This window comes from Pinus tabuliformis, chromosome 6, assembly GCF_031772625.1.
Source record: "Pinus tabuliformis cultivar Carrire ecotype Pingquan chromosome 6, CPIR1, whole genome shotgun sequence".
Lineage (NCBI taxonomy): Eukaryota > Viridiplantae > Streptophyta > Pinopsida > Pinales > Pinaceae > Pinus > Pinus tabuliformis.
Window position 1 is genome coordinate 133,819,319 of NC_142292.1, and position 18,225 is coordinate 133,837,543.

At 43.0% G+C, this 18,225-nt stretch overlaps 1 protein-coding gene across 1 annotated transcript; it reads right to left on the bottom strand.

The window, feature by feature from the left end:
• Positions 1–1,937: 1,937 nt before the first annotated feature.
• LOC149257715 (uncharacterized) lies at positions 1,938–3,274 on the bottom strand. The gene is made up of 2 exons (XM_089370127.1): positions 2,402–3,274; positions 1,938–2,319 (listed from the first exon to the last, which is right to left on the bottom strand). Exons 1-2 carry the CDS (start codon positions 3,270–3,272, stop codon positions 2,039–2,041), a joined length of 1,152 nt encoding a protein of 383 aa, XP_089226253.1. The 5' UTR covers positions 3,273–3,274; the 3' UTR covers positions 1,938–2,038.
• Positions 3,275–18,225: the final 14,951 nt, after the last annotated feature.

Below are 18,225 nucleotides of genomic sequence, written 5' to 3' on the forward strand. Positions count from 1 at the left end.
CGTATCGCATTTTAGGCGACACCCTGTACCGCCTCGGCGTCGATTCTATTCTTCGCCGATGCTTAACTCTCGAGGAAGCTGAGCGAGTCATGAATGACTGCCACTCTAGCGCTTGTGGCGGCCATATGTCCGGATACGCTACCGCTCAAAAGATCCTCCGCGCTGGTTATTTCTGGCCTTCTATATTCAAGGATTGCATCCTTGCTGTACGCGCATGCCATGAATGCCAGGTTTACCACCGGAAGATGCGTGCACCTGTTGCACCACTGCACCCTGTCGTAACCGTAGGTCCATTTGCCAAATGGGGCATCGATTATATGTCCTGTAACCCTCGTTCAGCCGGGGGGCATGGGTACATTATCGTTGCCGTGGATTATTTCACCAAGTGGGCCGAAGCAATGCCTACATTAAACGAAGACGGTCACACAGCGGCGCAGTTTTTATTCAATCATATCATCACTCGCTTCGGAGTCCCTCAGGCTATTGTTACAGATCATGGAAAGCATTTCCGAAATCATATGATGACAGAGTTAACGAGCCAGTTAGGCTTGCGTCAAGATAGTTCGTCACCGTACTATCCTCAATCTAACGGTCAAGTTGAAGCCGTGAACAAAGTTTTGATCACCATGCTTCAACGCACCGTCAATACACACAAGTCAAACTGGCATCTAATGCTTTTCCCAGCCTTGTGGGCCTACCGGACTTCTGTGAAGGATGCCACCGGTTTCACCCTGTTTCAACTGGTCTATGGACTGGAGGCTACCCTTCCCATCGAATGTGAAATTCCTTCACTAAAATTAGCTGTCGAGTTGCTTCCCAACACCACTCCGGTGGAGGAACGGCTTCTTTACCTAGAACGGTTAGACGAGACTCGTCGTTTGGCCTCTCTGGCTATCGAAGCGCAGAAGAAGAGAGTCAAAGCTCACTTCGATCGGAATATTCATCCTCGTTCCTTTGTTGAGGGAGATTTAGTACTGCTCTACGATCAAGCTAAGGATAAGCTGGGGGCAGGAAAACTCGAATCCATGTGGTTAGGTCCCTACATCGTGAAACGTGTTTTACAAAAGGGCGCATATGAGTTGATTGATTATGAAGGAAATCCTCTTGACAAGCCCCGAAATGGGCTGTATCTGAAGAAGTACTATGCATAGCTGCTCACAATCACTTTGTATATACGTGTGTTTTTGAGTTTTTACTGCATGAGTTTCTTTTGCTTTGGTGTGAAGGCGTGTTTTTGCCCCTTATTATGCTTTCTCTTTCCTGCGCAGATGTCTCGTACTCCTTATGTTGGTTTCGCTGATGGTGCCTGCCGTAGTACTTGTAATTTGTCTTCGGCAGCGTGGGTGATCTACGATCCTCACGGGGAGTTGATAAACCTGCAGGGTGTATGCCTAGGTCGTACCACTAACAACGTTGCCGAGTACAGTGCTGTAATAGAATTACTTGCCGAAGCAGTTGACCTCGGCATCCGAGAGCTAGTGGTGAACCTGGACTCCCAGCTGGTTGTCCATCAACTCAACAGGCGATATTCCGTCAGAGACCAGCGCATATTAAGGTTGTACCTACGTGTAAGATTGTTAGAACGGAATTTCGATTACATTACTTATCAGCATATTCCGAGACGATTAAATACGTTGACTGATGCATTGGCAAATCGTGTATTAGATAGACATTTGCGAAACAGATAAACATCATACAAGGAAGGATAGAACAGCATAGTAAGACCATAAGCATATGTAAATAAATCATTTCAAGCATAGTTTGCACGTGTGTGTTTTTAAGCTTGCATTAAACATATAAAATCCATGAGTCGAGTGTCGTGCAAATTCATACATAAGATCACAAATTGTACTGAACAAACGCATAACACAAGATAACACATCATCACATGTAACAACGACTCATCCAAAATCGGTATGTATATATATATATCGTGTGGCGCACTGAGGCGCTCAAAAATAGAAGTACATGTCCCAAAATCTCAATACATCTGAGTCATAATGTCTCAAAATAAACAGTGGAAATAAAACCTAGGTGACTAATCGGCTGGATGGTGCTCTCTGTAGTACACAGCCGCTCGTGCCACCCGCCTCAGAAGGCGGTGCACTCTGGGTTCCACACCCACTGTGTGGATCTGATGCTCCACAGGAACCTCCTCGACCCCCTGGAAGTCCGGCACCCCCTCCAGCAACCCCTCAAGGTTGCGAGCCACAATCTCTGGTGTGTTGGCCCCTGGAGGGGCTAAGGCCAAAGCTCCGGCTCCCGGGCCCTCTCTCCGTGCCGTGGCAGCCAGGCCAATCGGTCTAGTAGGCCCCACATCTGCATGACAAGACATTTATTAGGACATGTACATAAAAAATTAAAAAACAATACAAAACTCAAAAGACAAAAAGTGTCATACCTGCATCATCCCACTGTTCACCCGGAGGCAGCACCAAGTCAGGATCATTGCGGAAATCCATCCCCGCATATGGCCAATCCTGTACGAAGATCTCCTGCTGGTCCAACCAGTCTCTGAAAAATGCCCCCCAGCTATGTGGTCGGCCGCCACCCCCACGTGGCATAATCCGAGCCCATCGTGAGGCCCTCGTCTCTCGAGGATCTCTGGGGGCATCCACAGCCATAGACTGCAGTCGCATGGCTGGTACTCGCTCCAGAATGAGCGGGACCAGGATCGATCCATAGCCGAACTGCTTCGTCTCCCCACGACGGCAGTTGCTCAATTGCCTCTTCATGTTGTTGGCCACTGCCGTGCACCAATCAAACACGGTAGGCTCGAGGCACTCGAGAGCTAGTAGGAGATGGGTCTTGGACGCCTCGTGATTCGCCATGCTACCTGCCGCCCGGGTCACCATGAACAGGATGGTGCGCAGCACTATGTCTCTCACTGTGGGGATCGAGCACTTCCCACTCCGCGTTTTCACCGCCCCCGGGCAAACCTCAGCCATCAGGTCATCCAGAGTACCGCCGCTAGGTCGCTGCCCCTCCAAGATGGGCCTCGCACCTCGGCGCGACAACCCAGTCAAGAAAAAGATATCCATGTGGTCAAACTCAATGTCGTGACCACGGATGGTGAATTTTTGGTCCACCGGGTTCCATGCCCTGATCAGCAGCTCCAGCAGATCATGTTGGGCCCTCAGACGCGGCGTAAGGAAGAATTTCATGAATCCGCACGCCCGCATGGCGTTGCAGCAATTTACGTCTCCCCAAGCAGCCACATCCTCTACATCGTGAACTCTCTCTTGCCATTGAAAGGCCATGATGTCCTGCATGAACAATAAAAAACAATCAGAATTGTTTTCATGGAGAAATTTACGTTCATTTATTAAAAAAACAAAACTTTTCCGCGCCATCGCGGCTGTTTTAGGGACAGCCGCGATGACAATGGCGGCTCTGTGTAAAAAATGCGAGGTCAGCGCGGAAGAACACGCCTTTTCCGCGCTGACCCGAAGTTGGTTACATTCGCTATTTTTCGGTCAGCGCGACCCCGTGGGCAATTTCCGCGCTGACCGAGGGCGCACCCATGCAAATAAAAAATGCCCAATTGGGCCCATTCAACCGTTAAAAAACTCCTAAAATGAACCAGGATGCAGGGCAAAGGAATGAGAACCTACCTGGAAGAAGCAGATCTGAAAATGGTCTCCGGATGGGCTGGAAATCGCTCCGTCAACTTTTTGGCTTCTCCACGTTCTTCGCACTCCAAATAGTAAAATGGTAAAAATGACTTATTACCCCCCTATTTATAGTAAAAACTCCTAAATTACCATATTTTTTGGGTTTTTACCATTTTTAGCCATAAAACTAGCCTTGTTTCTGTTTTCAAGCATGTTTCAATATGTTTTTTACGTATATCGAATGGATTTATGCGGGTAGTGCCCTTGTGCAGGTACAGGTATCGCAGCTTGGTCATGACAGTCCACAATTCATGTGATTCCCAAAGTGTCGTCTCTAAGCTCTTTTCCGACGTTAAACAAGAGAAGATGGCCGAGCTCCCTTTCAGCTCGTTAAAGGGAACGAAAGGCGGTCGTTTTTAAGCTCTTTTTCCGACCGTTAAACCAAAAAGATCGTCGGGTGTTTGTCGTTTCGCACTCGATATTGGCTCTAAAACGACGTGTCTTCGACCACTTTTTTACTTTTTCCGGTCGGAGACACTATTCATGAAAAGTACTCCTCGGTTGTAATGACCGGGCGGTTCTTTCGAGCACAGTTTTATACTTTTTCGGGCTCGAGAGACACAACTGTACGAAAAAGGACCCCCCTGGAGTCTCCTTTTCCGCATTCTTTTCAGACTCTCGAAACAAGAAAAGAAGCCGAGTTTTTCCTTTGTCAGGCTCGTTAAACACTCAATGACATCGGATATTGTCAACATGACACACATCAAGCATATGTTATCCCCGTCAAGCTTGTCATCCAAAAATAATCGGGGTACCTGCCTGCAAAGGTGGGGAAAATGGAACTTTGATTACAGTCGCCTCGGCAGTACGTCACTCTTGAACATGGCACTCCGCTGTTTCGTGTCTAGGTGGGGTCATCTCATCTCATTTTCACTAGCCTCCATGGGTTTGGGATATTCTATTTGACCTCTCATCTGTTCATTGCCGTCATCATCTTATCCGCTGCTCATTTGATGTCAAGTACTGCCAAATCCGTTATAGTGCCGTTATATGTTCAAGAGAAGTTGTCCTCTGCCCCAATGCAACCTCGTTCGCTATCTCGTCGCAAATCATTATATCTCTGTCTCGTGTCGATGATGTGGGAATCATCATGGCCCACCTTCGATCAAGGCCACTTCTCGTCGACTTCAACTCATTATCCGAGAAAGTGACTTAGAGACTCCTTCCAGGTGCCTTGGAGCCTGCATGCCTCAATGGCAGGTTCCTCGTGTTCGACGCAAGGTTTACATCATTGACCTACGATCGAATGATTCCGTGGGTGTTCGACACCAGCTCATTGATTCACACGCCACGGATTGTACCTATAGTACCTTGAGGGCCATTGTCATTATTGGTGGTACCTCTCGCGTTTGTTAACGGTTCTCATCATTGGCCGGTAATCAGACGATGTTCATGCATGTTCGACTCCAACCCCTGTATTCACATGTGTGGACTTGTACTCTGTTCGGGTCGAGATGGAGCGCAAGACCCTGGATCCTTGCTCACTGTGGTCCAGGTTGCGATTTTGTGGATAATCATTACATGACTCATTGATGGATGGCTGCGCCCATACCTGAGTCTTCATGGATGGCTGCGACCATACCTTATCATTATTATGGTCTCTTTAGCTGGGTGGCTGCGTCCATACCATAGACCAGTCTCGCATGTCTTTTGGATGGCTGCGCCCATGCCTAGACTGCATGTATATGATTGTCAGAGATTTTTCGGTACTTCCTGGTGGTGTTCCAGTTCGGCGTGTGTTGTAAAGCATTTCACCCCTCCCACTCTCTCGGTCTTCATGCTTTAGGGGGCATCTGTTACATAGTAATTTATCACTGCCTTCCTGTCAGTCACCCTGCTGTGTCCAGAAGTCACAATCACTAAGTGTTTGATCCCTGAACTGGCTTAAAACCCATTTTTCCAAAGTTTTGTGCATCAGCGCGTCTGTTCCTAAAATAACCGCGATGACCAGCGCCTCACAGTGTATCTCGTGCGCTGCCATCGCGGAAGAACATCACTTTTCCGCGATGACGCACAGCGCGGCTTTCCCGTGTTCTTCCGCGCTGACATGACTTGTTCAGTTATTGTTATGTGCTGACAGCGCGGCAGTCTCCATATAATCCGCGCTGATCCAGTTTGGGCGAATTTGTTCAAACAACCAGCCTTCCAGATCTCTCCAGGCTTGGTTGTTAGCTTTGTGAATATCGACTCCCTTCTATGGCATGTCTGTTCGACCCTTTGCAACAACTCCCCTTGAAGATAAGCTCATCCTTCCACCTTTTTAGGAGACTCCTTCTCCTATATAAACTTCCACCATTACCATGAGCAGCTAGTTAGAAACTAGTGGGAACTAGCTAGACTTAGCTTGGATTGTACAGAGCTTGTAGTGCTCAGATTGCTGCTATAGGTTTGGTGTGTTAGGAGTGGAAGTGATTGATTGCTTGGGGAAGTTTGTTTGTGACATTTGTGTGAGAGAGAGAGAGTTGTTTGTCTTGGGAGAACCATCCTCAAAGGTGAATGCTTGAGATACATGCTGACTGATCCCTCCTGAGAAGTTTATCGACGTCAGAACATTTGGTTGTACTCTTCTCTATTCTGATTAATAATAGATGACTGCTATTATTGTTCCATTCTCGTTTGTTTATGCAATGGATAAATGTGAATTATGTCTTTTCTGACTGGCATATAGTTACTTTTACTAGATTTCACGTTTGCGTTTGCCTTCTCTTCGTGTGTGCAGGTGTCCGTTCGTGGGGATCGCGAAGGACTGTGACCAGCCGAAGCGAAGGAGCGAAGGAGACATCTCTTCGTCCAACGACAGCGCAGGAATCCAAGTAGGTGCTCTTTACTTCTTGTTTAAGTGTAACTAGGAACATGCGTGGCAGCATTGTGTGATTGTTGCTAGACCCCTATTGGGCTAGTAGGGATCGCCTCTATCCGTAGAGGGGATTTACCTCTCCAACAGTGGTGTCAAAGACCTCACAAACCATGCGCAGTGTTGCGCATCTGTCAGCGTCATGTTAGCCTCTCGAATTCTATTCTTCAATCTTTGATCGAGATCCCAAGGAATTTCTCCTGGCAGCATCACTTTTTCCTTGAATCCTATGATCGACTGCGTCTCTAATTTCGTCCAACTAAACTCCCTTTTTAGGGCATCCCAGATCTCAGCTATTCTGGCATTGGGGTAATCTGTAGAGTACTTAATATACCAAGTCAATGCGCGATATTGTAGTGCACCTACCAGGGTAGCCTTTTTAATAGCATCATCTGTAACTCTATGTGCTTCCCACACTACCCTTACTATGAACCAAAATTTTTATGGATCTTCACTTCCTACTCCTTTGAACATAGGCAACTTAATCGCATTCACCATGATAACCTTCTCTTCTACGCATAGGTGTGCTAAGGTCACCTATACCCTTATGCCACTTTTGATCCAATCAATCTTCAAGCTCTTTATTTATAGGGTTTCATCATTCTGACATCAAACATCCCTTAGGCAGATCCCAGTCCTAGCAACAAAACCATTTGTTGGCTTATAGGGCCCTGACCTAGGTTCGGAAGACTTATTAGTCAAGCAAATCCCGCAGCTACCATCCCTTTCAGCAACAGTCCGCGGAGCGCGGACTAAGGTCTCACTTGAGGTAGTAGGGGAGTGTGCTAGAACCAGGTTTCTGCACCATTGGGATGTCTTGATGTAGCCTGGAGGAGTCGCGCACCGTCCTATGACCTTGCACCACTTTTCTTCTGCATAGATCTGGAACAAGGCAAATCCTTAATACTTATTATTACTATGTTTTTTAGCGGTCAGATCTACTTCTTATAGTCTTTAAGCAACCATTTATTAGAGGTAACTAGTGTGTGCACCCAGAAATGTTATAAATTTGCATAAACTTAGAGCGTAAGCATAAGCGCGTAGATCAAACAGATACATAAACTAGAAATTAACCAGATCCACAATATTTCAGAATCAACAGAGTATTTCAGAACCAAATTATCTTAATTCTTTTGTCAATACAACCAAATATGCCCTACGCACTCAGCTGCAGGGGTCCGCGGACATAGCTGCGGACTCTACCAAGCCTTTATGCACATAGCTGTAGAGCCTCTATCTTTCCACCAACACCCGTGACTCAGACATACAGACGCATAAAATACTGTCTTTACCCAACCATAACACCAATATTCCTCCAAAACACAAACTGCCTTCTACCCTTAGAGCCTCGCTCTATTTATACATTCCCATGGTCCAGAGACCATGGGTAGATCGACTTACTTCCTATTATTCTATACTATTTCTTGGGTGGACAACCCTTTGACTCAACCTATTACATTTCTTGCTCCACATATTTTGGAGGTTTACAATATTATTACCCTAATTTATAGGCTTTAAGCCCCAAAACTGTTATGTGGGACCTCTGCTACCCAACAACAAGGATGATTCTAGACCTCCTCTAGTTGTTCATTCTCATTTTCTTCTTCCCTTAATTCTTCACTAGGAACCATCGTTCCAAGAAGAATTAAGTTCATCTTTAGGGATGAGTAAGGCCAACTACCTAAAATTCGTTGAGCCTGATTCTGACTATCAATCTTTCCACTACGATCTCCACAAGATTTAGGCCCTTTTCCTCCTCTACAAAATTCACCGTAGCTCACTTAGCAAATGAATTCAAATTTGAAGGAAAAATTCCTTTTATGGAAAAACCCAAAATATTTTCATTGCCCATTACGACTAAACCTTATCACAATTTGAAGAACTGTCAGCACCATTGGAAATCTCTCCTCGAGTACTATAATGGGTCTTTCGTAGTTTTTGATTCTCTGACACTTCACTAGGAAACCATTTTTCCAAGAAGGGTCACTTCGTCGCCTCTTAAAATAGAATTTCTTCATATGTGATGCTTTTAGCTTGGAGACTACCTCCCCTTAGTACTAGTTGTATCACATGTCAATTTTCTTCATGAGTAACCATCATTTTCTCATGTCTTCATGGTCCCCATCGGGCCTATTCTATGTGGCAGCATCATCGAGTCACCCTTATTCAAAGTATCTGTGATGAGTCACCCTTGTATCCATGGAGTCTGTTTCACATCGCATTATATCATGTCATAGTATTCCATCCATATTTTCATACCATTCATCCCATGTTATCCATTTTTTCCTTCAGTCATACAATCCACCATCCCCTCTGAAGTAGAGTTAGCCGCTGCCAGTTCAACCATGAACTTTATGCTATGACAAGAGAAGTCATATGTTTGTCCCTCAGTACTATTTTTCCCATTCTCCTAGGTGTTAGTCCATCAATAACATTAGTATTTTCCCTCATGCCTTACTTGAGGATCCTCATTGCCTCACCTATGGCGGGCCCTATTTTTTCAACATCACCGCAACTATTCCAGAAGAATGGCCTAGAGGGTAATGTATCCCAGTTTCATCTTCCAGTCTTGTTTGGTACCTTGGATTAAGCTAAGAGACTCATCATTGCCCTTTGACTTGAATATTTCATGTTCATGATTCATACACTTGACAGTCCAGTTGTTGAGATTGCAACAAGATGATGGAGTTTAGTGAAAAGAGTCGCCTTCACTAAGTGGGCCCGCAGGCTATTTTTGGCGCAAGTCTATTTTTAGACTATGTCTATTTTTAGACATATGGATCATGTCTATGGATTGCAGGTTGCTATTTATGGATGATTGATCAAGTTGGGAAAAAATAGATGGACTTCTATTTTTGATGAAAGTGTGAGTGATCACAGTGTGAGTGATCAAAGTCTATTTTTAGACTGGCTGTCAAAAATAGAAAAGTCAAATATTATTATCTCACAATAATATTTGGACTATAAACTTAATCTTATTCTCTTGGAGCACTTTAGTTTGAGCTACATAGGTGGAACATGCAGCTGTAAGAAGGAAATACGCTTTTCTTATGAGTCAGTTGAGTTGTTGCATGCATGACTTCAGTTAGAACTCAATCAGTTGAGTTTGGTGGAGTTGATTGTGGAGTTGATGGAGTTGTGTTCAGTTTAGCTTTGTTAAACTGGTTGTATTTAGTCTAACTGGAAAATAGACTAGAGATGAGTTGGGTGAATTAGTTATTAATTAATTCACAAGTTATTAACTCATAATACAACTAATGAATACATCAGTTAACTCAGTTGCATGTCAGTGCATGTTCAGTTCAACAGGGACAGGTGGTAGAGAATCAGATTGCTATCAGTTGTGACTATAGTTGTGCACTAGATCTTGCACAATCAAGGGATTGAGTATGCCAATGAGTTTGCTCACGTATTTTCCAACATTATAGCTTGTGCTCACTTCCAACAAAGAGTGAGTGACTATTTTGCAGGTGAAAAACGAGTTTGGTGAGCCATTCTCATCAGTTCTTGAGCAAGTATTGAGCAGTGGAGGCAGGGAAGCAGTGGAAGAGATTTGGAGATCAGATCTGAGATGTATTGTGTGTAACAGAGGTGGAGATACTTGTGAGAAGTATTATGCTGTGTAATGTTACATGACTCAATCATTAATATAAAGATAGTTGGCGTTTTTAGCGAGATGCTTTCCCCGGGATACATACTGTGTTAATGTGTGAATGCTCTTGATGTTTTATTGTTATTGATGCTGCTATATTGATGATCAACGTAGAGGAGCTTATGTATTGTGTATGTTTTCCGCAATAGTACATGATCAGGATAATCTCCATTGAATATGTGTTAAATTATTCAAAATTTCTACATGGTATCAGAGCTAGATGATTTGTAGAAAAAGTTTCTACATGGTATCGGAGCTGTTAATCATCAGATCTACTATTCAGGAAGTGTTTACATTCTATTTCTCTAGGCAGAGCCTATAACCGGGCCAGGTAGCCTCTGGATTCATCCTTCCTTTGGAAGGTGAAATATCCGGTAAAAGCCCATACAGTCAATCTCTGTACGAGAAATATTTTGTTCTCACGAATTCTAGATCGGAAGCAGTTGAGTTGGTTGCTGGTGGAATTCGAATTTGTAGCAGTGTTTTCTTGGTGACAACGCAGCAATGTATTTCAATGGATTGCAAATGTTATTCCAAAGCAAGAGCGACCTGGCACTCAAGGATAAAATCAGTAACAATAAAGGTGAGAATGGATCTTCATCAAAGGTATCTGATGAAGAGAATCGTGCTTTGGCTGCCAAAGCAAAGAAGGGGAAGAACAAGAAAGCTTCTCAGTCTGGTGCGAAAGGCAAGAAGCAGGATATGTCCAAGGTGAAGTGTTTTCACTGTCACCAGCACGGACACTATGCCACAAATTGTCCGCAGAAGAAGAAGAACAAGCAAGCTGCTAGATCTGCAGGGGGAGAGGCCTTAGCTTCTTAGTTTGAGCTTGATTTTTCATTGATCGCATGCTTGGTTTCAAGTGTGATGGGATCAGTGTGGTTCTTGTACAGTGGTGCGTCTTTTCACATGACGGGAGATAGAGATTTGTTCTCTGATCTGGAGGACAAAGATCTTGGAGTGCACATCGAGATGGGTGATGATGGTAGATACAGTGCGACCGGTATCGGTACCATTTCCTTTGAGAGGGAGTCTGGTAAACCCTTCGTATTGAAGGAAGTCATGCATGTTCCAGGATTGACGAAGAATCTCATCTCAGTGGCGATGTTAGAAGACAAGGGGTATGATGTTGTTTTCAGCGAGGGAAAGGCCTTCATGCGCAGCAAGACAACTGGTGAGACCTGAAAGATAGGGGTTCGATTGAGGAACCTTTATCAGTTGCATGTAGATGGATGCGCAGCAATGGCAGGCAAGGCAGAAGGATTGGTGAGTCGGGATGATGGCGAGTTGTGGCACAGGAGATTGGGTCACCTTCACCATGGAGCCTTGAAGATACTGCAGCAGATCACTACAGGGCTTCCTAAAGGCACACTTGCGCAGTCAGATCAGTGCAAGGGGTGTACTTTGGGGAAGTTTGTGAAAGCCACCTTTCACGAGAAGGATAGTCGCGCCACGACGATCCTTGAGAGAATTCACACAGACGTGTGTGGACCTTTCTCAGTTGCTTCGACAACAAAACACAGGTATTATGTGATTTTTGTTGATGATTTCTCTCGTAAGTGCTGGATCTTCTTCATGCAGAAGAAGAGCGAGACATATTCAAAGTTCTGTGAATTCAAAGCACTGGTCGAGAAGGAGTTGGGGAAGAAGGTGAAGGCTCTTAGGAGCGATAATGGTGGTGAATACATCTCAGACAAGTTCAAGGATTTCTGCAAGGCAAAAGGGATTCGTAGAGAGCTCATAGCTCCCCATAACCCACAGCAGAACGGGGTAGCTGAGCGGAAGAACAGAACGATTGTGGGTGCTGCACGGGCAATGTTGCATGATCAGGGCCTACCCCTTCACTTGTGGGCGGAAGCATGCAATACAACAGTTTATGTGTAGAACCGTTGTCCTCATAGGATACTTGGCATGAGTACACCTGAGGAGACTTATTCTGGTAAGAAGCCTGATCTTTCTCATTTGAGGATTTTTGGTGCTAACATTTACATGCATGTGACGAAGGATGCCAGGAAGAATTTGGAGCCGACCGCAGAGGTTGGGATATTTGTGGGGTACACTGGTACGCCCCACAACTATCGTGTGTATTTGCCAGACAGTGGTAAAACTGTTGTGCGACGGGATATAAAATTTCAGGAGGAGAAAGCCATGAAGTGTTCGCTTGAGAGGGAGCTACACTTGCATGCAGATGAGGAGCTATTAGTTCCTAAGGATGAGCTTCAGGACATGGATCAGCCACAGGACGAGGTTCATGGAGTGGAAGAGACCACTCATGCAGCGCCAACCATCAGAGGGCGAAAGCACTTGACAGAAGCTGAGCGACTGGCTCAAGATGCAGAGAAAGTTGTAGGACCACCTACAGCCCAACGCAAGCAAAGACAGTCACCTGATCGATACACTGGATACATGGCTCTTCTGAACAAGTGTGTTGTGACTGAGCCATCCTCTTTCGAGGAAGCTGTGGAGGATCCCGCATGGGTAGACGCCATGGTGGAAGAGTATGATTCTATTGTCAGAAACAGTGCGTGGGTGATTGTTCCTAGACCGGAAGGGAAATCAGTGGTTGGTTCGAGATGGATATACAAAGTTAAGCAGGCAGCTGACGGGAGTGTGGAGAAGTACAAGGCAAGATTTGTTGCCCGAGGCTTTTCACAGATTGAGGGGATCGATTATGAGGAGACGTTTGCACCTGTCGTAAGGTATTCTTCCATACGGACGATTCTTGCTCTCTCAGCGCAGATGGGATGACACATTCATCAGATCGATGTGAAGACTGCGTTCCTCAACGGAGTCATTGAGGAGGAGGTGTACATTGAGCAACCCGAAGGCTTTGAAGTCTTCAGCAGCGAGTCGCATGTGTGCAGGTTCAAGAGAGTGTTGTATGGGTTGAAGCAAGCAGCACGTGCTTGGTACACACGAATAGACAACTATTTCACAAGACTTGGATTCTCCAAGAGCGAGGCGGATCCGAACCTATACCAGATTGTTGTGGAGGGTAAGTTGCTTATCATTGTACTGTATGTTGATGATTTGATTCTAACGGGTGATGAGCTATTGATACTGTCATGCAAGAAGGATCTTACTACAGAGTTTGAGATGAAGGATTTGGGCCTCCTTCACTATTTCCTAGGATTGGAAATATGGCAGCGCAATGGTGGATTGTTTGTTTCTCAGGGAAAGTATGCTCGGGAGATACTGGAGAAGTTCAACATGCATGGCTACAAGCCTGTTGATACTCCTCTTCCTAGAGGTTGGAGGAAGGAGGATGCCACTTCGGGAGAAGAAGTGGATGCCACTGTTTATCGACAGTTGGTGGGGTCGCTGATGTATTTGGTCAATACACGACCTGATATATGCTATGCAGTTAACCAGCTTTCACAAGCTATGGTTAAGCCTACCAAGCTCTTCTGGAAGACGGGCAAGCATGTATTGCGCTACTTGAGAGGCACATCGGGATATGGTTTGTGGTACAGACAGGAGGATGAGGTGAAGCTATGTGGCTTCACGGATGCAGATTGGGCAAGGAGCCCAACATACAGAAAGAGCACATCAAGAGGGGTCTCCAGTATTGGATCGACAGCAGTTTCTTGGTACAGCAGGAAACAGAGATCCGTGGCACTCAGTTCAGTGGAGGCCGAGTATATGGCAGCAAGTTTAGCTGCATGCGAGACTATATGGATGAGGAAGATCCTAGTTGGTTTGTTCGGTTCTCATTTGGATCCTACTGTGATTTACTGTGATAACCAGAGTTGCATTAAACTCTCGGCTAATCCTATATTTCATGATAGATCTAAAAATATTGACATCAGGTACCATCATACTAGCGATTGTGTGCAGCGGAGGATCGTGTTACTTTCGTACATTCCAACGGAGGATCAGGATGCTGATATTCTGACGAAGGCTCTCACCAGGAGAAAATTCGAGTACCACCGAGGTAGGATAGGGGTTGATGATAATCCATATCTTGTCGAGAGGGAGTGTTGAGATTGCAACAAGATGATGGAGCTTAGTGAAAAGAGTCGCCTTCACTAAGTGGGCCCGCAGGCTATTTTTGGCGCAAGTCTATTTTTAGACTATGTCTATTTTTAGACATATGGATCATGTTTATGGATTGCAGGTTGATGTTTATGGATGATTGATCAAGTTGGGAAAAAAATAGATGGACTTCTATTTTTGATGAAAGTGTGAGTGATCACAGTGTGAGTGATCAAAGTCTATTTTTACATTGGCTGTCAAAAATAGAAAAGTCAAATATTATTATCTCACAATAATATTTGGACTATAAACTTAATCTTATTCTCTTGGAGCACTTCAGTCTGAGCTACAGAGGTGGCACATGCAGCTGTCAAAAGGAAATACGCTTTTCTTATGAGTCAGTTGAGTTGTTGCATGCATGACTTCAGTTAGAACTCAATCAGTTGAGTTTGGTGGAGTTGATTGTGGAGTTGATGGAGTTGTGTTCAGTTTAGCTTTGTTAAACTGGTTGTATTTAGTCGAACTGGAAAATAGACTAGAGATGAGTTGGGTGAATTACTTATTAATTAATTCACAAGTTATTAACTCATAATAAAACTAATGAATACATCAGTTAACTCAGTTGCATGTCAGTGCATGTTTAGTTCAACAGGGACAGGTGCTAGAGAATCAGATTGCTATCAATTGTGACTATAGTTGTGCACCAGATCTTGAACAATCAAGGGATTGAGTATGCCAATGAGTTTGCTCACGTATTTTCCCACATTATAGCTTGTGCTCACGTCCAACAAAGAGTAAGTGACTATTTTGCAGGTGAAAAACGAGTTTGGTGAGCCATTCTCATCAGTTCTTGAGCAGGTATTGAGCAGTGGAGGTAGGCAAGCAGTGGAAGATATTTGGAGATCAGATCTGAGCTGTATTGTGTGTAACAGAGGTGGAGATACTTGTGAGAAGTATTATGTTGTGTAATGTTACATGACTTAATCATTAAGATACAGATAGTTGGGGTTTTTAGCGAGATGCTTTCCCCGGGATACATATTGTGTTAATGTGTGAATGCTCTTGATGTTTTATTGTTATTGATGCTGCTATATTGATGATCAACGTAGAGGAGATTATGTGTTGTGTATGTTTTCCGCAATAGTACATGGTCAGGATAATCTCCATTGAATATGTGTTAAATTATTCAAAATTTCTACACCAGTAATGCAGAAGATTATACCAGTGATTCCTGGGTGTGTGTGAGATGTTTCATATCTCATGAGGGGTTGGCCCTTCAGGTAACCCCCCACATGCTCAAATGGCTTCATATTATGCTACAACCTTAGATGTAGTTCCATAGATTTGATGGGTTTGATTCCTGCCGCTTGCAATGTTCATGGCATTCACGTCTCCTTCAGATGATCCATTCAGTTTTGCAGAGCCCCTTCCTATTCAGCATGGCTTCTTTGGTTGTTAAACCCCCCTACCACCCATTTTTTTAGGGAAGGGCTATTATATGTCATGTACTCATATGTTATTATATTCAGTCCTTGCTCATGTATTTTCCAGGCGCATTATGTATATGGGACACATTGTATTATTTTCTGGCTCATTTATGCCAACATGTCATGTACCATTCAACATGTATTTTATTTCTTAGTTTCATGTTTCTGAGTGCATCATTATTTTTATATTAATTTATCTCGGCGGTATAGGTATGCCTCCCCCGCCTCATTGAGATCTGGTACCATAACATAAAAGGAGACTTTCATTGGTCTCGCCCCCTCTGTCACTGTCTTCTTTCACTTCAACTCCATTTTTCTCTCTCTCTCTCTCTCTGACTTCACTTGATTGTCTAGTGATTTTGTCCTTACAGCGTACTTTGGTCATACCTTTTTCTACTAACATTCATACGTTGGGAAACAATCTGCTATAAAAAAAAATTGATCATTTATCCATAATTTACTAGATGGATCAAAGTCCACCATGTAGGGCGAATTTTACCATAGTAAAATTGCTTTCACTATGAGAAATTACTTAATAAAGCACATTTGCTAAGAAATTTATATTAAACCCATCAAGAATTATTAAATAAATCACTTTAATTTATTCGTCTTTTAGGAATAATTAATTAAACCATTGTTTAATTAATATTCCTCATCACATTTGACCCAATTATGAGAAATAAATAGATAAATAATTAATTATCTTATTTTTCTCTAGGAATAATTAATTAATCACTAATTAGTTATTATTCCTTGTCTAGTTTGAGCAAATCCCTTAGGAATAATTAAATAAATCATTATTTATTTATTATTTCTAAAAAAAAGTTTAGATACTTTTTCCCTCTAACCAAATATAATAAAATATTCCAAATGGTTAATTCTAGAATGAGGTTGATAATATTTTATTATTTCTCATTACTCGTGAATAACTTAATATTTTGATATAAATAGAATGGTTTTCCATTCATTCTTCACTTTCAATTATTTTCATTGTTGCACTCACTATCGCAGCTCTCATTATTATCATTTTTGCACACCATTTTTCTCTTCCATTTGATTTTTCATTGAGATAAAACATTTTATTTGCTGGTTTTTACACATTATAGAGGAGGCAGAATCTACAAAAGTTGAATACATTTGAGGATAGCTAGTAGCCCATCCCATAGAGGGAGACTGGTAACATTACTTGTTCCCTTCACAGCTGTTATTTAATAAAATATGTCTTATATATATATATAGATATATATATATATATATATATATATATATATATATATATATATATATATGTGTGTGTGTGTGTGTGTGTGTGTGTGTGTGTGTGTGTGTGTTTTCCATTGGATTACTAGAGTTACTTTCTCTTATTTTACTATTCCATTTTGTTGTTTAACTATGATTGTGACATATATTAGAGCTTTGACAGATTTTGTTTCTATCATTTGCTGTAGATCTACATTGTTTAGCATCCATTTTCATTGTTAGGGTTGTTTGTCATCCACAACATAAACTGGTTTCGTTTCGTACACATTTGAGAAGATAACACAATAGCAAGCCCAATTTGGGCCTTGGAGTATGAGTGCAATAGTCAACTTGTCCTTTAAGGTTTCTAGGGCCTCTTTGTAGCTTTCTAACTAGAAAAATTCAAAGTCTTTGGCAAATAGTCCAAATAAAGGTGAGGCTACTTTGTTGAAGTCCTTTATGAATATCCTATAGTATCCAGCAAAGCCCAAGAAACTTTTGACATCCATCTACTTCTGAGGAGCAGGGACCCTCTTTATGATAACAATTTTATTTGGGTCCACTTGCAGTCTTTCCTCATATATAAGGTGACCTAGAATAGTCCTTGCATTCATCAAGAACTTGCACTTCTCAGGACTAAGGGATAGGTTCATTTCAATGAATTTATTTAATATTTTCCCCAAGTTAGAGAAAGCCTCCAGGAAATCACACCCATAGGGAGTGAAATCATCCATATAAATTTCTACAGTGTCATGGACTATCTCTACAAAGATGCTCAAAACTGCCCTATGAAAAGTGGTAGGGGCATTGCATAATCCAAAAGAAAGGACCCTATAAGAAAAGGTACCCCAAGGACAATTGAAGGTGGTTTTATCTTGGTCCTCTAGGCCAGTCTAGATCTGATTGTAACCACTGAATCCATTTAGGAAATAGAAGAAATTGTTTTCTCCAAGACCATCCAAGAATTGATCAATGAAAAGTAGAGGGAAATGGTATTTTTTGGTGGCTTTGTTTAACTCTTTTTCATTCACACAGATCCTCCATTTTCCATTCTTCTTTGGAACCAGAACTAGAGGAGACACCCAATCACTATCTGAGATGGGGTAAATGAACCCTGCATCCAACAACTTCTAAAGTTATTCTTTAACTATGTCTTTGAGGGTTGGGTTCATTCTCCTTTGAGGTTGGCACACTGGCTTGCAACCTTCCTTGATGTAAATGTTGTGAGTACACACCAAAGGGTACACTCCCTTAATTTCCTTATAACTCCAGGAAAAGGAATCTAGATGCTTTCTTAGTGTGTCACATAACTCATTTTCCTAATGTGCAGAGAGAGAGGGGTTG

Excerpts from the sequence above, each read along its gene's own strand:
- LOC149257715 (XM_089370127.1), bottom strand. The coding sequence starts at position 3,272 with ATGCAGGACATCATGGCCTTTCAATGGCAAGAGAGAGTTCACGATGTA. Across the intron at positions 2,320-2,401 it reads TGAACAGTGGGATGATGCAG|ATGTGGGGCCTACTAGACCG; the intron begins GTATGACACTTT and ends CTTGTCATGCAG.